The sequence below is a fragment of the Pteropus vampyrus genome, unplaced genomic scaffold (genome assembly GCF_000151845.1).
Source record: "Pteropus vampyrus isolate Shadow unplaced genomic scaffold, Pvam_2.0 Scaffold126, whole genome shotgun sequence".
Classification (NCBI taxonomy): Eukaryota; Metazoa; Chordata; class Mammalia; order Chiroptera; family Pteropodidae; genus Pteropus; species Pteropus vampyrus.
Genome location: NW_011888907.1, coordinates 4,340,821 through 4,355,135, shown reverse-complemented (window position 1 = coordinate 4,355,135; position 14,315 = coordinate 4,340,821). Strand labels below are relative to the sequence as shown.

General features: G+C 45.9%; 1 protein-coding gene across 3 annotated transcripts in view; it reads right to left on the bottom strand.

Annotated features, from left to right (window-relative positions):
- HAUS8 (HAUS augmin like complex subunit 8) overlaps positions 1 to 14,171 on the bottom strand; it is an 18,016-nt gene extending 3,845 nt beyond the window's left edge. For 2 of the 3 annotated variants that reach the window (XM_011366863.2, XM_011366862.2), the window contains exons 1-8: positions 13,911 to 14,171; positions 10,280 to 10,344; positions 7,258 to 7,325; positions 3,557 to 3,638; positions 1,375 to 1,470; positions 1,174 to 1,268; positions 505 to 570; positions 241 to 399 (exon numbers count right to left, since the gene is read on the bottom strand). In XM_011366863.2, coding sequence (XP_011365165.1) covers positions 241 to 399; positions 505 to 570; positions 1,174 to 1,268; positions 1,375 to 1,470; positions 3,557 to 3,638; positions 7,258 to 7,325; positions 10,280 to 10,344; positions 13,911 to 13,939 — 660 coding nt within the window. In that variant the 5' untranslated portion in view covers positions 13,940 to 14,171. The remainder of the gene's footprint in view (positions 1 to 240; positions 400 to 504; positions 571 to 1,173; positions 1,269 to 1,374; positions 1,471 to 3,556; positions 3,639 to 7,257; positions 7,326 to 10,279; positions 10,345 to 13,910) is intronic. The other variant, XM_023534517.1, reaches the window with a different exon arrangement.
- Between the last annotated feature and the right edge of the window lie 144 nt (positions 14,172 to 14,315).

The following is a 14,315-nucleotide window of genomic DNA, read 5'->3' as shown; positions in this document are numbered from 1 at the left end:
ACTGGGCACAAGCTGAGAGTGCCTGAAGAATATGTACATGTGTGTACTGAAGGGTCAGGTTCCTCTTGCTGGTTGGTACTTAACATGATAGGCTTATCCTCTTATAAACTGTCACATACCAACACCTGGTGGTGTTAAAAGCTGAGCACAGACTTATATCCAGTATAAATGCTCCCTCCATACCCCTGCCACGATGACCCTGCCAGGACACGCGGCTCAGACACCATGGTCAAAACTGACCTGAGCGTCAAGGGCGTCCAACAGCTCCTGCTTCCTCTGACAGAGGAGAAGGTTGCGCTTCAGCTCATGGACCTTCTTCTGGAGCTCTGCCTTCTCTTGGCACATCATTAATAAATTCCTTTCCGCTTTTTCTTCAAATGCAGCAACACTGTTCTCGATCTGCTAAGTGCAGAGCAAGAGCTGAGGCCAGAGGGAACTCCATCTCTGTGGCTGACAGAGGCCACCCTTCCACCCAGTCACATGTGAACATGGTTCCATTGTCACCTTTACAGTCAGCAGAGTCAGGAGTAATGTTTGGGATTCCATTATTTCCATCGCTTCGAAAAAATCCTTGAGGAGAAGGAAAAGATACTTTGGGTTCCCAAGGAACTGGTGTCAATCCAGCCCTCTCCCCTGGGAGAGAAAGAACCCTAACCCGTAAACACTTTATTTAGTTCAGTAATTGGATAACTCTCTACTATATTACAACCTGCTGTTTCTATCATCTCGTTTAGTCTGCTTGGGCACTCTGTGAGTAGGGAGAAGATGCTCTGGCCCCGGGTGGTCAAGGGCCAGCTGGAGGGCACCTGCCCACTCGGTGCCACACTGGAGTCAGGACTTGAGCCTTCCACCCGTGTAGGGCCACAGCTGGGGCATCCTCCCGCTGAGGGACAGGGCCAGCCCCAGCACGCTCCCTACCTAGCACGGCACCGCAAACAAGGCCCCAATCTCATTTTTCACAGGATCCCACATTTCTATCTACTCCTGTCCATGAACTTGCAGAAACAAATTCTACACATGATATAAGAACATGGGCTGGTTTTTGCTCTAAAAGGCATGGCTGACTCATTTGTTCCTGGAGCCTTAGGCCTTGAGTGACATCTGGCACAGGGCAGGAGTTAAATCAGATTTATCCAACCCATTAGCAGCTTCCCTCTCCCTTCAGACACTTACTGGGTTCTTTTTCCGTGAGGCAGAAAATGATGTCGACTCGGTTTTCTTTGACATTGTTTTTTCTAATTGTGGGGTCTTTCTGAGCACACTTTTCTCTAAGACCAAGAAAACCGTTTTTAAGATGAGAAGAGAACAGTTCGGAAGCCCCCGGAGATGCAATGCAACCCCCAGTTGGGAAAAGAAGTGAAATGAACGATTTACCATTAATGGCCGAGAGATCCAGGTCTGGCGGGGCAGTGCCGTGTCCTTCCAGCAATGTAGACTGCAGGTCTCCTTTGCCGAAGACTGCACCGCTCTCTGTGGGCCCAAGGAGAATCCCAGGCAGTCAGCATATCACCAGGATGCTCTACACCCAAGTCAGGAAGTAGGCAACCTTTTTGGACTCTAATACATGCCATATACTTATTCTGCCCTCAGCTCTTTCTCCTGCTTTCTCTAGTAGCTTCCTCCTTTCTCTGTTCATCTACTCCAGGAATTCCCTTCATCTTTGAGCCTCTATTTAAAACTGAGAAATTATGTCTTATACCATCTATAATGGGCACTGGTGTACTGTATGCTTCAATTAAGCAAGGACTCCAGAGGACTGCGAAATGACTAGATGGTACACTGTCATGTTACGAACTAAACAGAAGACAACTTCATGAATGACTGTGCAGTTGAGGAAACGACTGTGGACGTGAAGAGAGCAAAGTCATAATAATGTGTAGTGTGTAGACTCATTTGTGTTAGAATTTATTTTTGATTCTAGATAAACAAAAATCTTTCAAGAGCAGCTACCTCCTGGGTAAGATGCTGGGAACCCTAGGTGGGAAATAGCGACTTTTTATTGCTATGGCTTTTGTACAGAGTAATGTTTTGCAAACTGCATGTATAGAAGATCATTAAAAAAAAGTCATTTCCTATTGGTATACTTGGTGTTCAAAGAGCAGTCCCTCTAAGTCATGGTTATGTTTGTATCATGATGTCTTAGCCTTAGTACATTTGGGGCTGGATGAGTCTTTGTCAGTCTTTGTCGTGGGGCTGTCCTGTGCCCTGTAGGGTGTTGAGCAGCATCCTGACTTCCCTCTACTAGATAGATTCAAGTAGCATACATCCACCCTCGATCGCAACAACCAAAAATATCTCCAGACACTGCCTGGTGTCCCCTGGGGTCTGAACTGCACCAGGTAAGAACTCTGATTTTTTAATGTGGCAGGCTCAGTTTCTGACCCCTCAGACCATGCCAGTTTTCTCAGATTCATGCACCGCCCTCAACTAACTGCATTGAGAAAACATCAGAAGCCTGGCTCAGGCTCCATGTGCCTGCTTCTCAATCATACCTGGGTCAAGGAACAGTGCAAGTTCTGACAAACATATAAATCAGGATCAGCAAACACAGCTCACAGGCCAAACCCGGCCCACTTCCTGTATTTGTTAATAAAGTTTTATTGGGACAGACATGCCCATTTGTGTATGTATGGTCTGTGACTACTTTCACACTGCAAACAGCAGAGTTGAGTCTTTGCAACAGAAATTGTCTGTCTTGCAAAGCCTAAAATATTTGCCATCTGGCTCAGGAAATGGTTTCTGACCCTTGGTTTGAAGAGTAAAGTAAGAAATCTAACTTGTAAAAGAACATTTAATTTTTTCCTATGAGACTCAAAGCTGTCGCCATTTTGAACAAGGGAGTAGGGGCCAAGAAAGTTTTGCTTTTTGTGACTTGCTCTCATGCAAACAAAGAGCTGCCCACTCTTGCTGAAGAGGAGGGCACATGAGACACTAGATGAAGTGCTACAGTGGGAGAGCCCCCCCCACCCCAGACTTCTAGATGAGCACAGTGCCTAGAACTAAACACCAAATATACCAATAGTGATGGTCTGAGTGGCAGACTGTAAGGAAGCTTCCTCCTCCTGGTCTACATTTTCCATTTTTTTTTTTTATATCGAACACATGTCACATCTATAATCAGGAAAACTAAAATTTTTTCTTATCATCTTGGTGACAGCTCCTAGAAAAAGGATATGGGGAGACCATTATAAGGAAGACCCAACCCAAGGCAGTGAGAGGCAGGATGAGGCCTCACGCCTTCTCTGGGAGTCTTGGTCTCAGAGCTCTGGTGAGAAATAGTCATGTGATTAAGGAACTGATGCCACAAGGAGAGCCATGATGACAACTCAGAGGAAGGAACTGATCTCCCCCCGCTATCCCGCCATCCCCTTTCAGCTCCCCAGATGCCCCGAATCTGTCTTTATACTGAAACTCCTTGCCTACCTCTTTCTTCTAATGCTTCCAAGAGAGAAAAGAGGGAGTTTTAACTCAGCATACTTGAAAACACAATTCACCATCATGCTCATCGTTTCCTGAGCTCCACAGCCATTTCGCATCCCCCTCTAATGGTACACACCTTTGCTCTTCTGGAGTGGGTTGGGTTTCCTTCCACCTTCAGGCATCTTCTCACTGGTCTTTAAAGCATCTGTTGCAGGAGCCTATTAGAAAACACATGACTTTCAGGGGACAAGACACCTCCCCTTCATGAGAAGGGGCCCCTTCGTGGTCCACACAGTTTGCATCTGCTCTTACTTTGAGGCAAGGGACAGACTTAAGGAGTTCTAACATTTAGTTGTGCAAGTACGGGACAAACTAATTTTGTAAAAAAGGATACTCTCACATGCATGGAACACAGGAAGCCATCAAAATGTTTGTCAATGATTATCTCTGATATAGCAGATTACAGATAACTGATTTTCTGTATACATTTTAGTATTTGTCAGTTTTATAGACAGAATATATTACTTTGGACATCAGGAAAAACAAAGTTTTTGTACAGGTACTCATTTTCAAAACTTAAAAATGCAAGCAAGCCACAGAGCTAGTAAGCCATTGTAATATAATTATATAAAAGAAAAAAAACCTCATAAAGAGTAAGAATACTTCAATGCACAAAGGCCACTCCTATTCGACCTTGTACTGGAAGTCCTAAAGTAAGAAATAAAAGGCAAACAGGAAAGGAAGAAATAAAACTTGCTTCTTACAGACATGATTCTTCATGTTGAAAATTCCAAAACATATTTTAAAATGCTACTAAAATTATTAAGTTTAGCAAAGTTGCAGAATAGAGGGTCAAAGTTTTTTAAATCAATCATATTTCTAGCAATAAATAACTTTGGAAATTGAAATTAAAAGATAGTATCGTGTATAGAACTAAAAAACACCAAATACTTAAGGATAAACCTAACAAAACACAGGGAAGGTCTGTGAGCTGGAGACTACAAAACACTGTTGAAAGAAATCCAGGAAGACGTAAGTAAACGAAGACCTACACAATGATCGTGGATTTAAAGAGTTGGTATTTTTAAGATGGTGTTCTCCCTAATCTAATGCATACATTCAATACAATCACAATCCCAGCAGATTTGGTAAAAAATGTCAAGCTAAGAATAAAATTTATATGGAAAGGCAAAGGAATTAGAAGAGTCAAATAGTTTTAGAAAAGAACAAAGTAGGAGAATTCACATTACCTGATTTCAAGACTTGCCACAAAGCTAACAATAATCTCAGCAGTGTGGAACTGGCCTACAGATAGACACATAGAACAATGGAAAAGAACAGAGGCCAGAAATTATGCATTCATATATGGGTAACTGGTTTTTGACAGAGGTGATGAGACAATACAATAGGGAAATGAAAGTCATTTTAAAAAATGGTACTGGAACAAGAGAACTTCAATTCCATCATCATACCAGATACAAAAAGTAATTCAAAATGGATCACAGACCTTAATGTAAAACCTAAAACTATACAACTCCTAGAAGAAAACACAGGAGAATATCTTTTTGATCTTGGGTTAGGAAAAGATTTCTTAGATGAGACACCAAAAGCACAGTCCATAAAAAGAGAAATTGATAAATCGGACTTCATCAAAATCAAGGACTTCTGCTCCTCACAAGACACTTAAGAGAATGAAAACACAACAAGCCACATAATGGGAGAAAATATTTGCCAATTCCTATACAGGGTGGCATCCAAGATATACAAAGGGCTCTCAAAACTCAATAATGACAAAACAACCTGCTGAAAAAATGGGCCAAAGATTCAAATGGACACATCACCAAAGATATAGGAATAGCTAATAAGCACACGAAAAGACGCTCAATACCATCAGTTTCTATGGAAATGCAATTAAAACCACTATGAGATACCACTTCACACCCACTAGAATGGCTTCACTCTTAAAGTACCAACCGGAACTCTCAGTGGCTGGTGGGAACGTAAGTGGGTACAGCCACTTCAGATAACAGTTGGGCAGTTTCTCACACTCAAACATATGCTCACACCATAACCCAGTAATTTCTCTCCTGGGAGAAATGAGGACACATCCACACAGATCCTGCGCAGAAATGTTTAAGGTAGCTTTGTTCAAAATTGCCAAAAACGGGACAAACCAAACATCCTGTACCAGCTGAGCACCCTGTGGACCATCCATAGGGTGGAATATTCTTTAGCCATCATAAGGAACCAACACTGTTATAGGCAATGGCAGGGAGGGACCTCCATGCGCTCTTCACATGAAAGAAGGAAGGTACAAGGCCTATTGTGTGACACCTTTTAAATGACCTTCTGGAAAAGGCAAAACTACAGACAGGTACAGAAAACAGATCAGGGTTGCATGGGGTGAGGAGGGGCCAGCTCCATGAGAGCATAAGGGGATTTGGGGGTGACAGATCGTTCTGTATCTCAATTGTGGTGGGTCCATAACCGAATGTGTTTGTCAAACTCGCAGAACTGGATGTTGAAAAGAGTGACACGTTTCTCCATGTAAATTATGCAGCAGGTCCTTAAATAATATTTCTTTATAACATTGATGAGATGCCATAGAAACAACTCTTGTTTATATCAATTAGTCTGTGGTAAAATTGGTTTCTTTATACATCGTTTTACTGCAGTTCCAAGAACCTATTGACGATGTTAAGTGAGGATTTACCATACCTTAATTTAAAAGCTGAAAAAAATGAAAAACTCTTATTAAAGATCCAAATACTACATATAGCATATAGACACACAGGGGCGCTATAACCAAGTTTGAAAGGCAACATTAAAATTATGAAGTGTGTGTGGATTATGATTCTTTGTTGAAAATCACTTCAATACTGTAAATCACGGATTCTGGGTGATAGTGTGTCAACATAGGTTTATTTACTGCAAACACGCACCACTCTGGTGCAGGATATTGATAGTTGGGGAGGATACACAACAGTAGGGGGAGGGGGTATATGAGAAATCTCTATACTTTCCACTCAATTTTGCTGTGAAACTACAACTGCTTTACAAAAATAAGTCCATTTAAGAAAATCACTACCAGAAGCATTTTGAACAATTTGTACAAAGCTATCTTTTTTCCTCAGGATAGATCTTAAGGTACATTTTTAAGAACCTGCCATTCACCCTATCTAGAGTAAACCAAAAAAAAAAAAAAAAAAAACAGCAGAAATGAATATTTAACTAGGTTTTACCACAAACAGTGATTTGGTAACGTGACCTTCACCTCACATTTTCAGTACGTACGCACTGAAACAAAACACATAATTGGGTAACGTACTAATTGTTTTCATTAAGCGTCAGACAAAGCATGCTCTGATGTTCAGTGTTTTGTTCCATCGTTTTTAGTGGTTTCATAATTTTCATGGTGTGGCTACAGGTAGTTCATGAAACTCTTCCTCTAACACTAGGTGATTCAGGCACATTGTTTTTCCCATAGCAGCTCTCTAAAGGCCCGCAGGTGTTTTTTTTTAAATACCAGCCAAGGCCAGGGATTGTGTGCTGGGCACTCAACAGAACTGCTTCAGGACAGAATCCAGAAAAGGAATTATAAGGTCGAAAGACAGAAACAATTTTAGGTATCAAGAGAGATAACTGCTTTGCAAAAGGAATTGTCAAAGCAATTTGCCACTCAAAATAGAGACGTAGGACTTGGTATAAAGGGTGGGATGACTTCAAAGGCAACAGGGCAAAGTCCCCAAAATGCTGCCTTCAGAAGCAGGTTCTTTCTGCCTGGCTCAAGAGAATTCCAAGTTCATCAAAACTGCCTCAGAGCTGTTTCAAACGTACATTATGTGTTACCTTTTTGGTGGTTTTCTTCTCATACTGCAGGTATCGGGACTCAACCACTTTTCCACCTGTGAGGGACATACTGTTAGTTTATAACAAAAACTGCAATGGGTGTGTGAAGACCCACTATGCACTAAGGACTCGCACCACCTCCCCCAGAGCCGGGTGCCATCGGCCCTCACTGATCAACAGCAGGAACGGGAGAGATGCTCCCCTTGCTCCTCTCCAACCCTGTCCTTCAGCAAGAACATTTATGGGATACCTATCGTATGAGAAAACATGTTAGAACACCTACTATATGCCAAACGTGTATGAGACACCTACTGTGTGCAAGAACATTTATGAAATAACTACAGCATGCAAAAACATGTTAGAACTCCTACTGTATGCAAAAACATGTATGGGATACCTACTATGTGCAAGTCCCTGGGCTTGGGGCAGAGCCACCGAGATCCACAGGAGCTATGGTCAAGAAAGACCAAGGACTATGTTCCGAAGGTCAAAGGAGAAAAGGGACTCAGGGGCCAGACAGGGAAAGGAAGAAAGACCTTCCACAGAAGGCCACCTGTTTGCCTCCTCCTTCCTCCCCAGTTCACTCCCCAGAGTCATGACCCCAACCACTACTTCACCCACTGTCTCTGACCCACCGATGGTACATCCTTTCATGTCCCCTCACCCCACCTCTCCTAGCTCAGGACAGCTCCCCTGGACATGCGCAGTGCCAAGGCCCTTCTCAGACACATAGTATCCCTTCAGACAGCTCAGCCGCAGGCTCCCCTTCCACTCCTGCCCCTGGGGCATTGAATGTGGATGGAGAATATCATATCTGTCCTCCCAGCTTCCATGGGCTCTTGCTGCAGCCCCAGTGATCACCCACAGTCCTCTGTTCTGTCCCCCATCCCCTCCTAGACCCTCCCACATCTCTGCTCCCCTGGGCCCATCCCTCTGGTCAGCTGGGCACCTGTCTCCTACTTCCCTGGAAAGGCAGCAGTGGCCCCAAGAGACCCCTCTTCCTTGGCATCCAGACACCTCCCAGCCTCTGAGCTGTATCCTGGCCTCGCCACATGGACGGACCTCTGTGCTCTGGGGTAAAGCAAAGACCCACTTTGGGTGTTAGCACCAACTCTCACCCCACAATAAAACTGCCTTGGCAACCCCTCCCCCCACCACCTGCTCCTCTCTCCAACAGTCACACTGTTAATTCTCCTCCAACCCCTCAGACTCACCCCCATTTCTCTGCTTCCTCCTCTACACTTCCCTCTTCCCTTGAATCCCTCCTCCCATCCCCCACCCCAGCTCTCTCACCCACCACTGCACAGAAGAAACTCATTTCCACAAGATCACTGAGACCTCCCCGCTCTAAAGCCCACCAGGCATTCTTAGTCTTCATCCCGAGCCATCAGCAGCACTGGGTGCAGTGCTCACCTGCTCCTTCCTCCTGAAACATCCTGCAGGCCTCTAGGCTGGCTGTCCCCCTAGCAGCCGACAACAGGCTGTCTTGCCAGTCCACCAGCTGGTGAAGCCTGAGCTCTTCCAGGCACCTTGCAGATCCCGCACCACAACTCAGGGCGCCCACCCCTCTGGCCTCTCCCTTCCTCAGCCCCCTCACTCACTCCATTCCCACGATCTCCAACCAGCAGCAGCTTCCACGCCTGCCCCGCTTCCCGGCTCTGCTCAGCCTAGCATCTCCCTTGGACCTGGAAGCTCCCCCATCCTGCTGTTTTATCCACAGCATCTGTCACTGTCCTCCACACCCTGGGTCTCTTTACTTCTCCACTAGTGGTACCACCTGTGTCCCAGACAGCCTGCTCCCTGAGAGCAGGGACTCATGACTGGGTTGCTGCATTCTGCCACTTGCAGAGAGCAGGTGCTCAACGATGCATCCAATGCACGATTCCACACTTCTTCCAGGTGCCACTAGCACTCAAGGTCTCCCTTTTTACTCAGGGAGAGCAACATGGTCAACGTCACAGGGCCCCACAGTTCAGTTAAACAAGACTGATTTCAACCTTATCTTCACACCAAGGTTTTTATCTTCCACTGGAGATTGGGGTTGCAGCCGCCACCCTGAAAGGAGGCGTATCCAGTTAACGGGGAACCTGGCACAGGCCATAGAGGCAGTGGTTGTCCTGAGCGTGCCCCGGGTGGGGAAGAACCATGCCTACCGGGAGAGTGGGCAGGAGGTACCTGGGGTTGAAGCCAGGACCGGGCAGGGTCTGGGGGAGAGTCAAGCCACCGTGAAGGTAAGAGGTTGGGGCGAAGGACACCACCGGTTCCAAATGGGAAAAGACCATCCTACGCTGGGTCTTTCTAACACTGTCAGCAAAGGGTCTTCACACCTAGGAAGGAGCCAAGGCTCTGAGCTCCTGGGACAGCTGAAAAACAGTTTCAGGTTTCCAGAAAACTAGAATGCACCTGTTTGTTTTAAACAGTGGTGGGTTTTCCATAGCAACAATGTTATAGCGAAGGATATAATGTGTTCGAGAACCAGACCACGTGTAAAATAGAAGAGATGTTAGAGACACGATTCTGCTCTAAGTTCTCTGAGACGTGCTCTGCCACACAGCACACTTTAGGAAAATACTTCATCATTTCAGAGGCTTGAGTCTGCCACCAAACTGGGTACTGCCAAGAGTCAAGGAGGGCTGCTCACAGTGACCCTAGACCTTCAGGTGGACATAGGACATCGGGGCACTCCCAAAGGACTGATGCACTGACACAGAGGAAACTTAGGAAATTTTTGTTTGATAATGAACTTAACTCACATTCTCCTCACCTACACTTCCAAGTGACAAGTCCTGAGCATAGCCTGTGACCCCCAGTGCTGGAAGGGCCCACTGCTCTAGATGAACCCCTCCGGGGCCTGCCATACAGGCAGAGCCTGCAGGCAGAGTTTGGTGACCAGACTTGAAATCCCCCAAGGTGTGACAGGAAGAAGATAAAGTCATTCCCCTGCTCTGCTCTGATTTTTCTCCTGCAACGGCACTTACTAGAAAATAATGTGGATTCTAACTTGACTCACCTTGTGTTCTTCTTCCTTTCGCCTTGGCGCCACTAGGAGTACTTGGACCCCCTGAGGAAGGCTTCCTAAAAGAGAGAGGGGGTCTTGTTAATGTAATTGAAACTGAGGGAGGCCAGGGAGAAGCCTGGGCTTCTGATCTCTGGGCCACCTTGACAGGAAGAGGGACATGGAGCCCTGTCACCTGGGATGACACAGCATAGCCCAACGCCTGAACTGAGAAGGGCCCAGAGTGAGAAGATCGAGCATATTTGCCAAGCCTCAAAGATCTCAACTTATGTCACAGGTTCATTAATTCAGCAAGCAGTTGTGTGCCTGCTGTTTGCTGCTGGGGATATGCAGTGAACGAGAGATGGAACTCCTTCCGTGAGAGGGAAGAGCAGCATTTCCCTGTCGGGCATGTGTGAAGGTGCCCCAGACAAGTAAAGGGGCAACAAACCGCCTTTTGCTTGTACAAGAGGAAGGATGTTCTAAGCCAGGGATCAACAAGGCCAAGGGCGCAGAGGCAGAGAAGAATGATGTGGAAATAGAAATTGATCATCCCTATGGCTTAGCTGGAGAACGCAGACAGAGAGATGGGATCAGGAGAGAACGCTAAGCCAGGCTGGCAGTTCTGAAAGCCTAACTTAAGGGCTCAGACCTGGTCCTATAGCCCAGAGCTAAATATAGCCCAGACAGTAAATATTCTCAGCTCTGTGGGCTATGTGTTTGCAGTCACAACTACTCGACCTTGTCTTTGGAACACGAAGCAGCCATGGATGATGCAGAGAGAAATGGGCGTGACTATGTTCCAATAAAACTTCATTTATACACAGTGACATGGAATTTCATATAATTTTCATGAGTCACAAAGCATTCTTCTCCTATTGATGTTTTTATCAACCATTTAAAGATGTACAAACCATTTTCAGCTCACTCTCAGGCTATAGGAAATGAACACTGTCAGCCATGTTTCATGAAGACCACTGACAGCTGGGAAGAAGACAGGCTCTAAGGTTCCAGAAGGACAGGGACCAGGATGCTCCTCACCATTCTCCAGTGCCTATGTATACATCTGCTCAAGCTGCCATCACAAGATGAGACTTAAACAATATTCCAAGATCAAGGTACAGGTAAGGTAGGTGGCCTCCTGCAGAAGGGGAGAGAGCGGGCGGAAGGGAGAGCAAGCTAGAACACACAGCAAGCTCTCTGATGTCTCTTCTTATAAGGACACCAATCCTTTCAGATCAGGACCCCACCCTTATGACTTCGCTTAGCTTTAATTACTTCCATAGAGACTACATCTCCAAATACAGCCACAAGGGGTGCTTAGGGCTCCAACATATGAATTTGGGAGAGCAGAAGGTGGTGGGAAGGGGGAAGCACCATAAACATCAGTCTATAACAACCTGGCAGACAGGAGGCATTTGATAAATATCTGTTATATGAATAACTTAGGGGTGCTCGCTCAAGGGCAATTATGACTCCCATGAGACATCTGGCAATATTTGAAGACATTTGTGATTGTCATAACAGAAGGGGATGCTATTGGAATGGGTCAAGGTCAGAAATGCTGCTCAACACCCTCTGATACACAGGATGGCCCCCATCACAGAGATGATCCAGCCTCAGATGTCTATTGTCAAGGTTGAAAGCCCCTGGCAAGATGAATGGGTGATCAGGAGCATGGGACTGAAGACAGAACTTGGAAGGCTGCGTAAAACTATCAAAAATAACTAAGTATCAGGGAAATGCAATGAGACACCTCCTCACACCTGTTAGAATAGCTATTATCAAAAAGACAAGAAATAACAAGTGTTGGTAAGGATGTGGAGAAGTTGGAACCCTTGTGCACTTTGGTGGAAATGTAAATTTGTGTAGCCACTGTGGAAAACAGTTTGAAAGTTCCTCAAAAAACTAAAAATAGAACTACGACATGATCCAGCAATTCCACTTCTGGGTATTTATCCAAAGCAGTCCATGGCCTGTTAGGAACTGGGCCACACAGCAAGAGGTAAGCAGCAGCAAGCAAGTGAAGCTTCTTCTGTATTTGCAGCCGCTCCCCAGCGCTAGCATCACCACCTCAGCTTCACCTCAGATCATCAGGCATTAGATTCTCAGAGGAGCACCGGTCCCTGGTACCAAAAAAGTTGGGGACTGCTGAGTAAGATATGTTATATATTCTATACAGTGATATATGATATGTATAATGGAATACTACTCAGTCATCAAAAAGGATATCTTGCTATTTGCAACATAGATGGACTTCGACATTATGCTGAGATAAATCAGACTGAGAAAGACAAATACTGTATGATCTCACCTATATGTAGAATCTCAAAACAAAACAAAACACTGAACTCATAGAGAATGGATTGGTAGTTACCAGGGGCAGGGAGGTGGGGTGAAATGGGTGAAGGGGGTCAAAAGATACAAACTTCCAATTATAAAATAAATGTCATGGAGATGCAATGTACAGCATGGTGACTACAGGTAATAATACCGTATTGCATATTTAAAAGTTGCTATGAGAGTAAATTTTTAAAGTTCTCATCACAAGAAAAAAAAACTATGGTGAGAGGTTAACTAGATTTAATTGTGGTGATCATTTCACAACATACACAAACTTAAATCACTGTGCTGTACACCTAAACTAATGTTGTATGTCAATTATATCTCAATTTTAAAAAAGAGGAAAAAAGAAAAAAAATAACAAAGCCTGAATATTATTTGGCCTTAAAAAAGGAATGCAGTGCTAATGCATACTAAAACAATGAACTTCGAAAACATGATGAGTGAAAGAAGCCAGATGTAAAAGGCCATATTCCATTTGCATGAAATTTTCAGAACAGGCAAATCCATAGTGACAGAAAACTGATTGGTGGTTGCCAGGGACATACTGAGATGGATGAAGAATGGAGAGTGACTACTAATGGATACAAGATTTCCTTCTGGGCTGAAGAGAATGTTCTAGAGCTTGACAGAAGTGGTGGTTGTACAACATTGCAAATGTCTTCATGCTGTGGAATTGCTCACTTTACAATGATTAATTTGAAGTCCTGTGCATTTTGCCTTAAATTAAAAAAAGAAAGAATGAAGCCTGACATAACAGGTGAGAGGGGACAGTGAGGCAGGAATCGCTGACAACTCAGCTGGGGGCAGAGGGCGGTGTGGGAAAGTCTGGAAAGCCTCCCAGATTTCCATTTTGGAAGAGCTGGAAGAGGAGGAGACTCCAAGAACACAAACTAGTCATGCAGGAGGAGCAATGTGAGAGGCCAAGCACTGTTGTAAGCGCTTTAAAGCCTCACAGGAGGCCTACAGATTGAGTGCGATGTCATCAGCCCTGTTTCGCAGGGGAAGAAAGCGAGGCACAGAGACGTTAAGCCACTTGCCCAAGAGGGCTCTGGATCAAAGCGGGGCATCTGGGACTCGAACTTGCGATCTTCTCCAGAGCCTGCGCTCCGAACATGCGCAGAGAACTCACGCCGGGCCTCCCGGATCCTGCGCGTCCTAGATGGTTCCTAGAGTGATCATGTCTGGACTCATCCCGAGAGATCCCTCGTTTCCTAATTCTGCTGTCCCTCTGCCCCCAGGCCTCAACCATGGCTTTCCTGCTGGCACCTACAAAATCCAGACTCGCGGCGCCTCTACTCACCCAACTCCCCGTACCGACGAATCCGCCATTTTCCCGCCTTCAACTCAAAGGCTGGCTCTTTTAGCTCCAGTCCCCGCCCCCTCGCCTCCGGCCGAGCCGTATTGCGGCGCCGCAGGAGGGGTGGCCGCCGAGAGCAGGGAGCGTGGCTGCGGGAGCAGCGGGCAACCCTGCGCGCCCGCCCCTCAGTTCTCCCCTCGCACTTGGTTTCGCCCACCAGCGCAGGAGGCGGTGGTCCAGGCCTGTCCGATGCCCTCCGGAAGCGGGAGCGGGCGGGGGAGGGGCCCCAACGGCGGGAGGGGCGGGGTTTCGTGGCCACACGCCCCCGTGGCAGGCTGGCGTCACGCCCCGCCCCTCCGGAACCCGGAAGCGGGAGGGCGCAGGGGAGCGGCTGGCGAGGCGGGCGAG